The sequence below is a fragment of the Plasmopara halstedii genome (genome assembly GCF_900000015.1).
Source record: "Plasmopara halstedii genome assembly, contig: Scaffold_658, whole genome shotgun sequence".
Classification (NCBI taxonomy): Eukaryota; Oomycota; class Peronosporomycetes; order Peronosporales; family Peronosporaceae; genus Plasmopara; species Plasmopara halstedii.
In genome coordinates, this window is record NW_020187575.1 from 991,770 (window position 1) to 1,003,789 (window position 12,020).

At 46.5% G+C, this 12,020-nt stretch overlaps 2 protein-coding genes across 2 annotated transcripts; both read left to right on the forward strand.

Moving 5' to 3' along the window:
* Positions 1-2,861: 2,861 nt before the first annotated feature.
* On the forward strand, positions 2,862-3,590 carry PHALS_13366 (uncharacterized protein; the record flags this gene model as incomplete). Its single annotated transcript, XM_024729111.1, has 1 exon — positions 2,862-3,590. One exon carries the CDS (start codon positions 2,862-2,864, stop codon positions 3,588-3,590), a length of 729 nt encoding a protein of 242 aa, XP_024579521.1.
* A 148-nt stretch (positions 3,591-3,738) lies between these two features.
* On the forward strand, positions 3,739-4,416 carry PHALS_13367 (Tubby C-terminal-like domain; the record flags this gene model as incomplete). Its single annotated transcript, XM_024729112.1, has 2 exons — positions 3,739-4,038; positions 4,111-4,416. The coding sequence occupies 2 exons, from the start codon at positions 3,739-3,741 to the stop codon at positions 4,414-4,416; spliced, it is 606 nt and encodes a 201-aa protein (XP_024579522.1).
* Between the last annotated feature and the right edge of the window lie 7,604 nt (positions 4,417-12,020).

Consider the following 12,020-nt stretch of genomic DNA (forward strand, 5'->3'; position numbering starts at 1 on the left):
GCAAGACTGCCAAGACGTCGTGGACGCTAATGATTAAAACGATCATGATTTTTCGCGTCGTCGTACGCTCCGCGCTTCTCAGCAATAGCCAGGGAAGCTGAAGGGCCCTGAGCTGAGCCCGAGCTACGGCCCTGAGCTGCTGCGGTCGCTACTCACCCGTGTGAGAGACCCCAGAGCTCGCGGGAGCATGATAGATCAGCCCATACGTCGCAGGGTGACAATCTGAAGGAAGGCGATGACACGTCTTGAGTTTGGCAAGCTCGAACCAAAGACGGCGTACCCACGCGCGTCCACCTCCATGTGGCTCAACCGTAAGTTATGCAGCGAGGACAGTTTCCGGTACCGCCACACCCATCGCTCAAAGAGCTCTCCGTCATCTGCAGCGATTTCGCCAGGGCCGAGCAACAAATGAATCGTTCATATCGCGGGTACAGGAGGGCCTCCTCTTTGTGCAGGAAGCCCAGTGTGGTACCTATACATTGGGATTTCTTGAGGTGTCAAGAGGCGAGCTCGTAGAGCTTTTCATTCGTCAAGCTCAGATTGTGTAGTGGTCGTGGGGCCGACCACGTATACGCCCAACGATCGAGTGATCGCGCCCTTCGCTTCTGTAGCGGGATCTGCCAAGCGGATGCCGTATTCCACACGATTAGCAAGGACCGACAGTGGATGAGAGCGCAAGAGAGTCGTCCTGTGGTCAGCATCTAGCTGCTTCTTCTGTGCCTCGTCGAGGTGATTGTCAATCATACCACTTCCTCAGCAAGTGTTAGTTCGGGAAACGGCGTCCGCAAGGCTCGAGCAGTGATCCTGTCGCGCCGCTGAGGCACCTCGCCCACTTCTTCTTCCCATAGTATCCGGCTCGTAGTCGACTTTCTCCAAATTCTCGACAAGGTAATCCATCGCTCGTGGCGAACGCGGTGCGCGGTGCGGGGTTACCGGTTACCGAGAGCTTTGGCTGCGCTTTCCTTAGTACCGCGGACGTACTGTCCAGAGTTGCACCGCGTGCAGGAGACGAAGAAGGGCTCTACCCGCGAGCGTTCTCGGAACCAGCAAAGCTGGCCGTCTTTCGTGTCCTCGACACAGGGCCCATCGAGAAAAAAAAGGATTGAGGTCCCGGTGATTTTGCGGTGTCTTAGACACGCGAGCCTCGTTTGAGGCGAATATGAGCTGTAGGGGTGTTCACAATCTCGATGGGGGAAGTGTAACGTGTTCACCCAAGATGGTGTGATCACACAATAAAGTAAGTTTTACAAGTTTGTGTAGTCACACAATGATGTGGGCCACACAAGAAGGTGTATCCACAAAATGGTTTGGCTACAGTTAAACAACAAGTCAGTATGGGCTGGAACAGCCAGTAGTTATGCATTCGATTAGGTTTTACTATACAGATCAAAAAATCTTCAGATTTACATATAGGCGGCTTTATCGCAAATTAAACCGAGATATACAGTTTTACATTTAAACGGGAGAGCTAATCAGCCTTGGGTTAAGGCTGCACTTACTAGCGGATTGCAATCCGCTACACTCGTACTGGTTCTGAGGATAGAACGAAAGTCGCCGACCTTACCTAATCTTTCTATAAGCGAAAGAGCTACGGTAGCCCCGCTGCAAATATGAAAGTATTTTGGAAATTATAATAAAAAGCATATATTATTAAGTATTAGTATAAATAGAAATAATCCTCGAGGTGTGTACTCTTGAAATAGACCAGCTAAGTTAATATGTAATTACGTTATAGGCTTTCGGTGCCACTCCACGACCCAACCTCTGTGTGTTTGTTAATGCGGGCTATTTGAGTCACCACTTCTGTGGAAACTGCGAGATAATTTAGTCCCCCATACCGTGGAATTGTGATCGCAGCTCTCAAACTCCTGCATTTTTTACTTCCGTACCCATATGGTAAGTGATGCGTAAATATGACTGTCGTTTGTGGAATTTGACTCTAGCTATTTGCGCAAACTTTGATGCAATTTTCCCTAAACATATCTGGAGTATTAGCTATTAATTTATGGTAGCTTCTATTTTAAAGCATAATATTACTAAATACTTATTTCAGACACTATGAACAGACTTTGAGCCCAAACTTTGTGCGTTTGCTCTACGATTCAAAGGTTTTCTTTGTGAACGAACCCCATTGCACTCGGCATTCGTACTTTGTGTCCCGATGTGTACTTAAACATTTCAGAGGTCACTTTTAGGCAAATCGTATCTACGGGCCAAGATGATTTACGTAATGACTGCATTAAATGCCCGATAATTGTGGGTAGGTGCGTTGAAAAAAAGTTCTACTTCCTCTAAGCAGATGCTGGATCTCTTCGTTGTCTACTCCTATTTGACATACTCTGACGCCATGAGTAGATCACTGACAGCTGGAAATATTCACATAGATTCGGATATTTCTCGATTTAGCAAGCCAACCCACAACCCACCTCTGCCTCTTTTATGATTTTTATTTAAAATCTATTCCACGACAGGTAGAGGACAAATTACCACACATTCACCTGTGGTACTGTAGCTTAAAAATTCAGACATGTGTTGTGACACAAAACTTAGTCTCAGAAAGTCTATATACAGTTACTCAATTCACTTAATAATTCGGTGAACAGGGTGTGAGCATTGATTATAATTAACGCAAAGTCGCATAAATCTCATTATTTTTGTAGAAATTACGATAATTATACCCGTTTTAGTAAGAATGAAATTTATCTACATATACTCCAAATCGATTGTGCTAAATTCAGCCTGTTAATAATGCCGCGCTCTTGGGATTCTGTACTATGATGCCCTTCGCGATGGGACACCATAATAGTTACCTGTAGGTCCGCCAGTTTCGATTTCACAGCTGCTCACCCTGCTGTGATTCGATGATCCGACGCTACACAGAAAATAACAAGTCTAGCTCCTCGAAAGTCGCATCTTTCTCGGAGCATTTCGTGCCCTGCTCGGCGGCGGTCCCACTCCCTGTGACGCCACCTGCCGTCAAACGTAGACAATTACAAGCGCAGCATCTAGGGCTAGCAGCGGTGGATGCTGGATATTGCTGCCATGAGCTCACACAACTGCATCTTGGTGTGGAGTGGCGGATGGGCCAGCTCGTTGTCGAGGGCGCACGAGAGAACTCGACAGGTCTTCTGCTCTTCGAGCTAGTCGAGAAGCCGCTTTCGCTACACCGTCAGCGTATGCTCTTAGACACGACTAAGGTGCCCGTGGCCACAATTCGAATGAGCACGTTTCGACGTCGTAAAGTAACCTACTCATTATACTCGCGCATTGAGTTATCTAAGAGACTGATCAAATTTACGATATCGCGCAACAAGCTCGAAATGATATTTACTGATATTATGACGGGTAAAACTTGTCGCCTCGGCTCAAGCGGCGATCAAGGCGACATTGAAATCTGGTTGCAACGTGGTCTCTCTGCAGAGATTGTCAAGCAGCCTATTGCTCACATGTACCTGGCACCTTCAGGAACGCCGTTAGGATATTCGATAGACATTGCTGAGGGAGTCGATGCTGTGATGGCTCTGCTTGTGTGTATTGCCCTGCACGACTGTGAACCCATTTACAGGTGGCGGGCAACGAGTTTTGCCTAATATGATTATTCGTGTAGATATGTACATGTGTATGTATAAATTATAAAATAAATGAGACTGGCTAAATGTCCTCTTCACTTTGACGTACTGTAATATTTACGTCGGCCATTACAGTCGTTACTTACTATACAGCTACAGTACTTACAAAATGGATATGCATGAGGTCGCTTCAAAAGTACAAACTCTAGTAGCGCTGCGCCACTTCGTGGCTGCGTTTGACGCCAGCCAAGTAATTTCTAAGTCTGTGCAGCTTCGTATCACATCGGATGTAGTAGTGGACGAAGCTACAGGCGAGAAGATTTTTCTTATCCAAAAGAAGCACTACTCGCTACACCGCCAACGCACGCTGCTGGATGCACGAAATGGGTTACCCGTGGCCATGCTGCGCCTGAGTATGTTTAATAAAACTCCGACTTACAGTGCCTATCCAAGGACGGAATACGAGGAGGTATATCCTTCTTTACTTCACGTTGTAATACGTGACATTTTAAACCTCTGTTCCTTGTTTTTGATTTTGTAGACGCCTTGTGTATTTAAATTTACGGCTGATGACACAATTGTGCGCTCTGAGTTCACTGATCTCGTCGGTGGCCAACACTGCACTATTGGTTGTGACCGACCTCCAAATAGCAGCGAGGAGCTCACCTTTTGGCTTGTGCGCGGCTCTGGTGACACGGCTGACGAACAGCAGACCATCGCCCGGCTATCCTTTTCAAAGGCTGAGGAGAATCAAAGCATCACAGTAGAAGTGGCTCCTGGTGTGGACCGGATGATGATGGTCCTTATCTGCATCGGTCTGCTCGACGAGAGCCATGACGAGGAATAATAAGCATAGCATATATTAAATAGCTTTTGACAGGTACTGTCAGAATAGGATGGTGCTGTATCCTGGATAGCCTCTCTGCATCTTTGTATACTTTATTAACAAATAAATGGGTCCTGTAACACATAGCGTCAATATTGAAATCGAACTTTTTTTAGCTTCATTAAAACTTGGCAAGGTTGTCTGGAGAGATATTGTGATCATAAAGCTCATAAAACTCTGTCGGGCTGAAAATTACAATGATATATTGCATTGCATGGGCTGTAAGCCTTATTATGTGGTATGAGACCAAACGATTCTTATTGTGTAGAAACCTTGTGCGAAGTGAATGCAATACCCAGAGGGAAAAACGATTGCGCTGAAGGAGGCATTTTCATGCATAAATGTTAAGATTAAGATTGTCATCATGTGAATTACTGTATTGAATGTGCCCGTTTAGTAAAGTTGTGATAAATGATGAATGCCGTACAAATGCACGAAATTTACATTGCACTATTGTGTTATTATGATTATTCATATTCACGGCATTTATGAAGATAAACGAGATTTTCTCCGCTGTGGGACATGTGAGCTGAAAACCTCACGTCAATATTGAAGAGCATAGCGTATTATTATAAAGGGAATTAAATCTCAATGTGAACACTTGAGATAGAAGAGCAAGATGGAAAATTAGGTTTTTTAATGGCTCTCGGGTCCGAATACGGCTGGGGCATATAAGTACAATATCTGTGCTGTTGGTAATGCGAATGCTTCGGGTTGAAGCATCCTTTTTGCAAAGTTCATGGCAACCTCATTGCATTTGGTAGCACTTGTAGTCACTTTCCCAACCAATCTTGAGATGACTGTATCTTCTCTCAGGGTGAGATTTGGGATGCTCGTGTACTTGTCCACGGAATCGTTGAAGTAGGTCTAACTAACGTTGGCCACGTCGGGGTCAGGGACTGGCGGTCAATGGAAGGTTGTGGTCTATATGTTCTTAATCGCGTTTACCAACAATGAGGAATGTGCTGGTGAGATAGCCCCAGGAGCGCAACAACCAGGTGCCGGTGGAAGATTAGATGGTACAAAGCAGAAGGCCGAGGATGCCGAGCTTCAAGCACTTCGAAAGTTGGATCAAAACTTCCTCACTTTGAATAGGAGCAGTTGCGATGGACTTATATTCGGCCATGCTCCGAACAGAGCAACAGCAAATCGTGCTAGCGCTCTTCAAACTAGGAGGCCACGCTCAATTAGGGTTGCCGTATAGTGCCTTATTAAAGAGGCGGTCGCAGCATGGAGAGATCTAAAGCGATGTATGGCGAGGGTAGTCACGCGAGTCATCGGGTACGCTGCACATTCTTGTCCGCCCGTCAAGGGAGGCAAAAGTAAGTGAGCTGCGTCCAGGTGCCGCGAGTTATTATCGCTATGATGGCGTTTGGCCTTCTTCTGGAAGTGGTAACAGTTTTCTTCGTTGTTCAAGGTCTTCAAATGTATAGTATGAACTTCTGCCTCATCCACCCCTACTGCAGAAGCAGTGGGTGTGGGGTAGAAATCACAAAAGTGAGAGAAGGCAGGAAGTTGGAGCTCTATGAGTTTGCGAAGAAAATGATCCCAAGTTCCTTTGACGAGTAAGAGAGAGATATGTTAGCTGCCGAGCAGCTAGTGGTACTGACAAATGTTTGATATGTGGTAGTACGCAACATTAGTGCATTCCTGCCCCCTTCGCTCAAGACTGAGATTTGTGGAGTCCGATACCCCACGAAAAGTTGTACGACAAAATTCTCGCGGAAAAGCGTCGAATCGGCACATTAGGCGCTGGACGGCCTACTGGAAACGAAATGAGTTTTTTGGCACATCGTAGAGATGGTGGTCGATGCAAACAAGCCTTTGAGGAGGTTTTGTGAAGTAGTTAATTCTTAATAACCGCGGGACGTTGACTTTTGATTTCAACGTTCCGGGTTTTGTAAAGTCACGAGAAATCCTGATATATTTAGTGCTTCTACAATTATGTACAACGCGAGACTATAAAAGTGTAAACGGTATGCAGAGGCATTAAAAATGCCGTATATGGATAAATATTCCTGCGTTAGGCAACGGAATATTTAAAGAAGCGTCAAAGGTGAAGTTGGACCTTCAGGTAAAGGATAAGGTATTTGAAAGTCCGGGGCTACGTTTAGTCCTGGAATAGAACAAAGATACATTTTTTGCTACGTATGGCGTAGCTGGAACACCACACGTCATTCGCCAAGTGGTAGTGCCAGGCGCGCCAGCCCTCTATAATGGTGAAGCTTTGACAAAACATATGCCGGATTGCAAACCCGTTTTTAAGGTGGGCACCACACAACATTATCTTTGGTGCAGGCTGAGGAATTGTCTGAAATTGAAAGCACTAGTATTGCTAGGTGGCTCGAACAGAGCCTGGAAGGCAGAAGCGACTGTTATTTGCGGTATTAAGATAAGACGAAAAAGCACGACAATGTGGCGTGATCTAAAATGAGTATTCCTGAACTAACGTCTGCATTTAATGCCAGTACCGGAAGAGAATAGGAGAGACTATGTGTAGCAAGTTTTCGCTGCAAAGCATGTAGACTAAGGAGGGCGTTGGCAAGGCTGAAGTCAAACGGCGAGACCTTAAATAAAAAGGGCACGTTACTGCTTGACATGATGCAACAGTATTGCCGGATAAATACTAACGTATGACGTCCCTAGCACACGGAGCAGAGAAGTTCCACAGACAAGTGGCAAGAGAAATTATATACTTGTGATCAAAGTGATCGGTGTCGTCGTCGATAAAACAAGTCTCACCCCAGCGCTTCTGACCAAAATTGTTATTAATCTAAAGTAGTTATCATTCGGGGATATCTGCACGGAATTTTTTGACGGCTAAGTCACATAAATGGAGCGTTAGAATTGGAGAAGTAGCGGTGTTCGACGTCAAATCTGAATGGGTCTGTCATTGAGGTTACTCAATGCACGAAGTGAGACATCTATCTTATAATGATTAATTGTTAACGAACACCAAGACGTGATGACAAGAGACTTATCACAGGAATTACATTTGGAAATGGGAGCCCTTTTTCAAACTAACGTGAGTTAGAATTAAAGTTTTGAGCTATACATTAATGCCCCTCGTCATTGAATCTTTTTCTCGTTCAAAGCATTATTCGGTTAAGTAAGAATAATTGACTCTTACACTGGAACTCTCATGATAGGTATCAATTTGTGTGTGCTGATTATAAGCTAAATGCACCATATTACTTGATCAAACACCAATTTTCATTAAGCAAATAACAGCATAGTCTGTCGTTTGCTGATGCGTCACTGCGACCCTTCTCTCACTTGGGTGAGTGCGCCAAGTGGGATGTTCTCGGAGTGGTTAATAGTACCCTATGGACTTCCAAACCCATCGGTGACGTTCGACCATTTGGCGATCCAGTTGTCAGGCCGTGTCATGCAATCGATTGCAACGGCATATTCATCTCAATCGTGCAGAGCACGGAAAGTCGGACACATCAAATACATGCGAGTAATTCATCAGCCTATGCGCTTAACCAAGCATGTCGTTCGCGTTGACGAAACCGATTGAGCAGTATGAAATAGAATGCTTGGTTCTGTAGCAAATCCGGCAAATATCGAGGCCATTGTCACTTGACCAGTCAGTCTTGGGAGTTTTTGGCCAGTCCAACCAATTCTTGCACAGAAATTGTGCCGAATTTGCAGTCATGGCACCCCCTCCGCCGAACAAAAAAATAATTGATAGTGGTGTGGCGCACACAGAAGACGCGGTCTATACCTTAGTGGAATATCCTGCAAAAGCTACCAATTCGAGCTATACCAAACCCTAATCGGTTATTCTTTGTCGTCTGTGACGCTATTGGATTTTGTGATACACTATTCTTTACTCCGGTTAGATGCCATGATCACGGAATCGGTTTTGTCTCGCCAGATAACTATCCTATTTACGACAAGGAACTAATCTTAATAAAGTACTCCCTTGTCAGGTTTAGAATGCACCTGCAAGACTCGGAGCCGATTGTGTTATTTACATATCATTCGTAATTGCGCACAGCAATGTCGTCACAACGGTCCAACGAGATTGAACGACGACTATCTCTTATTGCCGAGTAAACTGTGGAGGTAAGGTGTAAGTCAAGCCAGGTTAATGTGGTGGCGGGTGAAATATCGTCTTATATCACGGTGGTGATGTTGCCTATTGATAAGGTGATGCGCTCAGCATACGAGTCAGATGCAACATTTGCTACGCTGCTGAAAGTTTTAAAAGGCAAAAATCGGGTAACTCAGTTGCCGCCTTATCGGAGCACGCGACTGCACATCGCACCAACATTTGTTATCCTGAGGCTTGTCGTATCACAGTGCTAACCCACGTGACATTCAGTGTGTAGTAGTGCCTCATAACGATGATATCAAATTCACGGTTCTGTTTAAGGCACAAGATTAGAAAGCTCGGTCAGAACCACGTATTGGACACCCAGCTAAACGGGTAAGAGCATTAGTGCTCAAATGTTGTATGCGGCAACGGGTGACATTTCTCGCTAATTTCGACAGCAATTTTGGCCTGTCTGCCTGCAACGGTGTGTAGTGTATTTACGGTCCAGAAGTTAACTTTTTTTGCTCAGCCTGTCTGAGCAAAATGGTCCATTTCGTTGCTGTCAGCGATGATGCTACCGGCACGAATACAACAAAGCTACAGTTTTGGCCAACATGGCTTGCTAGTTGCCATAATATCGAAGGAAGCCTGCGGTCTACAACTGAGATCTGACGAGGTTTAATAAAGGGTGTCAACCGCTTAACATGCGTAATTCGATGGTCGGACAAAACGCGTCAATGGCTTGGTGGATCATAGTCACCGAAGCATTTGCGCGGAAAGACCGCGTTGCTGTAGCAAAATGTTCATAATTAGTGAAATCGCATAAAAATGTACTGGATATCCAAACAGATTTGACCCCATATTACATTAATGGTTGTTTTAACTTTTGCACTTGCAGCTGAGCAAGCTGGACTTTTTAAGCTAGGTTCTGCTCGTTCGTGACGAATTGGACATCGTTGTGAGCTCCATGGGTAGTTGGTTCAACACTACTAAGCACTGGAACATAGCTACGCGTTACGTAAACCTTTCTGGGGGGATGACCGCAGTGAAAGTTTCCTCCTCGGTGAGCAGCAAGGGCTGGAAGTGGGTGTATCAAGTCAAAACTCGAAGAGTCACTGTAACGGGGGTTACACGTGCCTTTGTGAGAAAAGGCAATTCGCACAAGATGTGCGACCGTACATAAGTGTGTATACATGTTAGTGTAATCACACAGTTGTGTGGCTACACCGAAACAAGAAGCCATCACGTGGCAGGATTGCCAGTAGTAATACATATTACTATGTGAAGCAGGTTCTGCTATATTAACTAGTTCTTACTATTTTTATTACTAGATTTGAGATATTGGCAGCTCCGCCGCGACTAAAACAATCAAATACACTTTCGTCTTTGAACAGAAGTGTTCGTTTGACTTGGTAAGGCTTCAGTTCTAGAAGTAGCTTATTGCGATCCGCTGCACTAGTTCTTGTAAAGAACGTAAGGTCGGTGAGCTTAGCTTAGCTTCCTCTAAGCAAAGGGCTACGGCAGCCCCGCTGCACTTGGTCACATTCGTAGTCAATCTACACCTGAGTCGCTACGTCTGAACCTCTGTGAAGATGGAGCTATACTCCTATTTGCCACAGGGCATGCAGGACAGGCTTGATAAGCTGATGGCCTAGCTGCGCCCAGAGGGCATGGAGCACCTCGTTGCGCAAGGGTCCGAGGCCATAAGCGTGCACCTAGAGCGTTTTCAAAGTATGGAATTGCTCTGTTAGAGCACATACAGCAGAAGCTGTCAGCGTCAATTGCGTCTATGACGCCACCGTTGACGACGGATAATTCCTTCCGACCCAGGCCGCTCATGGTGAGCATTAAGGCCTTTGAGGGGAAGAATGGAGAGAGTTTTCTTCTCTGGGTGAGAGAGGCCGAGATTATTATGGTATCCGCCATGCTCCGGAACGAGCAACAGCGCGTGGCGCTAGACATCCCCAAGCTCGGGCGAGCATGGGCACTGACGTGTGGCACTTCGGTTGAAGCTACGTCCTTCCTGGAAGGAGGGAGGTAAAGCGTCAGTTTTTGCGAGTGTCCTCGCCGCTTAATCTGGCATACCGCGTGCGATCGCATTTCAATGCCGCTTGACAGGCCAAGAAGGAACTGGGGGACTTTGTCAAAGCACTGCGCACTATCATTGCCAGAATGGCAGCAGATCCTCTCTTCGAAGCGGTCGCAGTGACCGTCTTTATCGAGGGCCTCCGCACTGGCGTGGCCAGGATGGAAGTCTTCTGTGTGCATCCGTCTTCTATCAAATAGCGGTGAACGTGGTATTCAATGCCGAAGTCAACTTCAAGTCGGCACGACCTGGTTGGAATGCACACCATCAGAGCTGCGGGCCTGAGCCAATGGAGCTCAGCTATGCTGCGAAGGAGGAGAGAAAGCTCCGAGCTGCTGAGCAGCATTTGAACACCCGACAGTGTTATGTTTGTGGAGACACCCGTCACCTTCGGACGGGTTGTCCCTTGCGCAAGCCGCGTAAACGTTCGTTGAACCGACGTCCCGCTTCTAATTAGTCTGGTTTGACGCGGGGAAACGCGACTATTCAGTAGGTGTGGGGCGCCCTGCTGGGGGAGGACTGAGTTCTGTTGAGCCTTAAAGAGGTACAGGGCAAGCCTCGAAGAGCTGCGTTCTCTTGAACACGGACCGTGTGTGCAAGCCGCGCTTGGTCGTAAAGTGGCTATAAAAGACTTTGAGATGCCATGAAAATTTCTTATCGATTCTGGCGCGTCGGGGAATTATGCTCGACGCTCTACGATCGAAGGAAGTCAGCTGTGTGCTGAAGCGCTGGAAGCACTGTTGAGTGACACCGTCACTATTTGCTTAGCGATGGGAACTTGTGTCACTGTTCCGAGGGTCCCTGTGGACCTCAATGTCAATTTACTTGACTTTGATAGCGTGAAACGCTGTCTAGTCTTAGACTTGGCTGCAAGGTATAAATTTATCCTTGGTATGGCACGATTGAAACACCATGAGCCATGGATTGATTGGAGGTCGAAGACTCTGGGCGCTACGCGCACGTCTCTTGGTGGAGCTTTGGTGAGTCTTCTACCGGGAAGCAGAAGCGGTATTGGCGCGGGCACTGGACCGAGACGGTCAATGTCCTCGATATCGGAGTATTCCATAGCCATCTCCCACTCCCGTCATACCGTTGACAAGGGTATATAGCCGTTTGCTATCGTATGCGGTAGACAGACCCAGGGTCCAAGTCGACACCCGGCGTCTTACAGAAATCACACGGCATCGCTGTCTCCTCAGTGTAGAGATCTTACGTCTCATCAAGACCAGCGGGAACACATTCGGCGTCGTCCAGTGTCCCTACTCCTTGCTCCATCGGAGCCTTGATGTTATTAAAAACATCCGACGAAGAGCTGCTATTTCAGCAGTCTTCGTTCAGTAGATAACGTATCACTCCACGCGCATCAGAAGGGCCTTGCCCAGGATGCCTCGGACCTCGTCCGACCATGCTACTCTTGGCATGCAGCAACTGCTT